At 34.2% G+C, this 5,054-nt stretch overlaps 1 protein-coding gene across 1 annotated transcript; it reads right to left on the bottom strand.

The window, feature by feature from the left end:
- Positions 1-3,245, bottom strand: LOC123921862 (EIN3-binding F-box protein 1-like). Its single transcript, XM_045974563.1, has 2 exons — positions 2,795-3,245; positions 1-2,330 (listed from the first exon to the last, which is right to left on the bottom strand). The coding sequence occupies exons 1-2, from the start codon at positions 2,817-2,819 to the stop codon at positions 457-459; spliced, it is 1,899 nt and encodes a 632-aa protein (XP_045830519.1). The 5' UTR covers positions 2,820-3,245; the 3' UTR covers positions 1-456.
- Between the last annotated feature and the right edge of the window lie 1,809 nt (positions 3,246-5,054).

A 5,054-nucleotide genomic window follows, 5' to 3' on the forward strand; every position in this document is an offset into this window, starting at 1 on the left:
AAAAATAAAAAGAAGCTAAACCTTTATTCAGAACTTAGGCGTTTTAACACGCTTGATTGTTACAAAGATACTAACATGACAAAAGACATGAAATAAACCTAAAACATACAGACTAGAACATTCCAGCAATACAAGGTAAAACCTAAGCTATGTACTATCTAGAGTAGATACCATCAACCAAGACTCAGTAACTGTGTTCTCGGGGACTATAGCCAAAAGGGGTTGTAATAAACAAGCATTCCTGTATTTAAAAATGCTTGCAAAAAAGGGCTAGTGAAGGAACAAACCAAAGTTCCCTAGAAAACAACCGACTCCACAAACCGCACTGCAATCCACCCTTGATAGTCATATCCACCAAAAAAAAAAGTATGTCTGAATGTTACCACCTGTTGCTTCATTATTATAACTCAATAAAAGTAATCTATATCCTTTCCTTCTTTAGCAGTTCTATCAGGATTAGACCAGGATATCGCATCTCCATAATTTCCCCACAAGAAACCGAATTGCGTTGTAGCCAATTGCATTGGAGTTTTTAATATTCAATCCCAACAACGTCTGGCCTAATTTCATCAGGAAAGGCACAGACTTGTTCGAAACATAAGGACATCCGGACAATGAAAGCACTCGTAAATTAAGCTGTTTGGCATCAGAGAGAACGGCTATACCAGCATCGGTGATTGCAGACTTTGACACATCAAGATCATCCAGAAGTAGGCAGTCATCCGCAATTGCAACCAAGCTCGCATCCGTAACATAACAGCATCCATCAAGATTTAGTACTTTGAGAGTTCCGCCGTGTAGTCTGGCCAAGGCAGAAACTATGTTATCTGTCAAGTTTGAGCAACCTTTAAGGTTCACATTGACAAGTCCAGCCTCACAATTCTCCAAAAGAGGGAGAAGTCCTGCGTCTGTTATGTGGTTAAGTCCGGTCAGATCAACATGCTGAAGTTGTGGACACAATTTCCCGATCATGGCCAAGCTAGCACTGCCTAAACCAGGGCAATTTTGAATGGTTATAGATTGAAGAGATTCACAAGGAGAAAACATAGATACTTCCACATCAATATCTGTAACTCCCACACACTTCACAAGTGTAAGTGATTTCAACTTCGTTTTGAAGTTTGAAAGGGCACCGATAATCCCATATTGGGTGACCCTGTTACACTCCTCCAACTGTAAGTTCTCCAGAGATCCTGCGGCTTTGGCAAATGCTACCAATCCACTGTCGGATACAAAGCAACACCTGCGAAGGTACATCTGCTTCAGGTTGGGGCAACCTTTGCCTATGGCTTCCATGCTCGCATCGGTTACCCCTAGGCAGGAAGTAATAGTAAGCGACACCAGATTCTGCAGACCTTGTGCAACCCCCATGACCCAAAACCCCCTTTCATTTACATTCGGAAGACGGCTGAGAACCAGATTTGTTATCGCCTTTCCATAATGGCCAATAACAGCCAGAGAAAAATCAGTAATATTCAAATGCTGAAGCTTTACCCTTGTCAAGTTGGAAGCCAATGATAACAAACTAGCCACACCATGATCCCCAACAAGAGGACAATCCCTGATAGAGATCGACTGCAGCTTAGGGCATGACTTTGCAATAGCTTGCAAACCCTCATTTCCAATCATAGAGCATGATTCAATGTTTAAGGTCGTCAAGTCAGGGCAACCTTCAGCTATTGCATTCAAAGCCTTGTTAGTGATCTGAGAATGGCACAAGTCGAGCTTCTCCAACATATGACATCCTTTTGCAATCTCACACAGACCCTTATCACCAACGGAAGGCACATTCCACAAAGAAAGTGATCTGAGAGAAGGGCAACCACGAGCAATGGCTGAGATACCGTGATCTGTAACACCTCGTTCCGAGTTACTTCCTCTGATAGACAGATTTCCAAGTCCACCGCGGCAACCAGTCCCAACAGCAATAGCAGCAAGCCTTACATCGGTAGCTTTCTTCCCTTCCAAACGTCTAGTAAGGAAGCCGTCACCTTCAAAATCTTCACCACTCACACCAGAAGAGTTTGTTTCTACAACAGATTCAATTTCATCTTTGCATATACTGCTCACAAGCATAAGCCACCTTTTCGATACACTAGCACACAAGCTTCTCTCTTTGCCACACTCGACCCTTCTGAATATCTCAAAGAGACATTCATCTGGAAGGATTTCAATACTAGACTTATAATCTTCCTCATGCTCAAGATCTCCAATGATAAACGGGCTACTGATTCGAGCTCGCTTCTTAGGAGGGCAGTACACATCAGCATTGGAACTGTTATTATGCAACCTACTCCCACCCCTAGAACCCCCAGGATACAGTTCATCACCTGAAAAATTCATTCACAAAATCTAAATCAGCCACACACACACACATGATTGTTTCAAGTCATTATCATCATAACAAAATGCCCCATAAGCAAAATCCACTATCTATCTTGCATATCACACACAACACAACATCCATCATTTGCATTCTTGCAACATGCATCTTCATTTCATTCCACCAAAGAAATAAAAAAGGATTCTTTTTTACAAACAAAAATCTTCCTTATTTATAAAGACATCAAAATTAGTACTAAGGATCCTTGTTGCAACAACAAGCTCTAAGCATACCACAAGATATATAACAATTAACAACCATGGTAAAAAAGTAAATTTGTTTATGCTATGTTATAATCCTATAATCCATTAAAACCAGAAACTTGAAAGCCTATGAATTGAACAATCAATCAACCAATCAACAATACAAGCAACTGAAATAGAAAGAGTAAAAGCAATGAAGAAAACTTACCATTGTTATTGACACGACCAGGCATGATGAGTACAACAAGCAAGAGAATTCAGCAAAAACAAGCTCAAAATCACAAAGAAAAAACTGATGAACTATACAGAACACAAAGAGATATATAAAGGTGAAATGGGTCAAGAGCATTTGATATGAAAAATCCCGCTAAGGAGAAAAAATGTAAAAAAGGAAGAAACTTTAAACTAGCTTCTGTATTTGGATTTGTATGTTAATTGGAAATATTGTCTTGTAACAAAACAAAACAAAGTTGTGTTTTATACATTGGAAATGGGACAGAAAAAAAAAACACAGAATAGGTGCAATGCTACACTGCAAGATTTCAGAATGCAATGAATCAATCCTTAAAACCGGTTTTCCAACCAAACCAACCACCTCAGCAAATTTTTTAATATACCACTTTACACAAAAACCAAAACCAGGAACACAAAACCACTTTGATTTTTCTCTTCCCGCACTCATCCAATAAAAAATTATCAATTTATTATGTCATATCAAAAAAGTGATCCGAAATAAAATGACGTGACAAAAAATATAGTTGGTATTGTGCATGTTCTTTTTACTATTTTTTTTCTCTTTATTATTAAATTGATTTATTATTCTTAAAAAATTAATGGCTCACACGATATTAAATTTATTTATTGGGAGGAAAGTCCACCACAATAGTGCTTGTTATCGGGTTTCTCAAGCGTTGTTTTTGCGTTGCACTACTGCAATTGTCGGGCGCGCCCAAAAGAAAATAAAAATTTATTTATTTATTTATTTTTTTTCTGATAAAAAATAAAAATTTATTATTCTTAAAAAATAAAAAAAATTCTTTGCTTTTTATGATGTTGGGCCGTTGAGGAGGTTGAATTGTCTTGCCTTACAAGGTGGTTAACCAATTGTGTACATGATATTGACTGGTACATGAACATGAAACAAGAAATCACCAATTCATCAAATTGTTTGTACATTTTGCTTTTTATGGAATTTAATATTTTTTTATTTTTTGACCATTTAATTTTCCCTAATATAGTTTATTGTGAAATATTATTAATTTTTTGGATAATGTTAGCTGAAATTTTTATGATGCTGTTGTGGTCAAATTTTGATTTTAATTCTAGTTTTAAAATAGAAATATGAAATGTTCTATGGCATTGTAGTTGTCAAATTTTTATTTGGGTTCCGCTAACATGTGCCCTAAGGGCACATTTTAAGGTTCATTTAATTAACTGATATCTCATTTAATTTACTTCAAAAATAGCAATAATCATCTTTATTAATTTAAAGATATGGTTCACTATATTTATTATCCATCTTAAAAAATGCATAGACAAAAATATGATACTTGCCAAATATGGATGACGTGCTTGGTAAAAAAAAAATCTACAAAACTTTTTTCTTTGTCAAACCTTTTTTTTAAGTTGAAAAAATAATTAAATTATAGTAAGTATTATAAAATTCTAAAATATATTAGCAATTCAAAAGCTAAAATAGTACTAACAATCATTACCATTACAACATAATACTATAATACTCGATCTTGTTCACCCGAAAAGAAAAAAAAACAAAAAACACAAGTTAGCATAAATGAAGTATTATCGGGAGTACTATAAGCTTGATTGTTAACAAACCAAAAAAATTGGATGCATATAATTGTTGTCATATTACCAAGAACGTGATCATAAATCAAATTTGGCAGCATATTATATTTTATCTTTCCAATTCTTTTAAATGGGTAATAAATATAGTGACAATATATTTTAATTAATAAAGTTGATTATTACTATTTTTGAAGTAAATTAAATGAGATATTAGTTAATTAAATGCACCTTAAAATGTGCCCTTAGGGCACATGTTAGCATTTGCCTTTTTATTTTAATTCTATTTTAGATGAGATGCTATTTGTAATTAATTCATTAAATATTTAGGTTTGTAGATAAAGTAGTTGTGAGATTGTCGTATAAAGTAACTTTTTGAACTACAATATATTTTCAAATTTTGTTTTTAATTTCTTTTTTTATAATAAATTTTGATTTTTATTCTATTTTTGAAGAGAAGCCATTTGTAATTAATTGACTAAAAATTTAGTTTTTATTTTATTTTATAATGACTAAAAATTTACTTTTGTGACAAAGTAGTTGTGAAGCTGTGTAAAAAATTAAGTTTTTCAATCGTCTAGTAGAAATTTTTTTTGTCTAGTATTTTAGTAGTTAGAATTTCATCTTTTTAAAAGTGAATAAATGCCAGTATTAGGGTTGGAATC

The sequence above is a fragment of the Trifolium pratense genome, linkage group LG4 (genome assembly GCF_020283565.1).
Source record: "Trifolium pratense cultivar HEN17-A07 linkage group LG4, ARS_RC_1.1, whole genome shotgun sequence".
Lineage (NCBI taxonomy): Eukaryota > Viridiplantae > Streptophyta > Magnoliopsida > Fabales > Fabaceae > Trifolium > Trifolium pratense.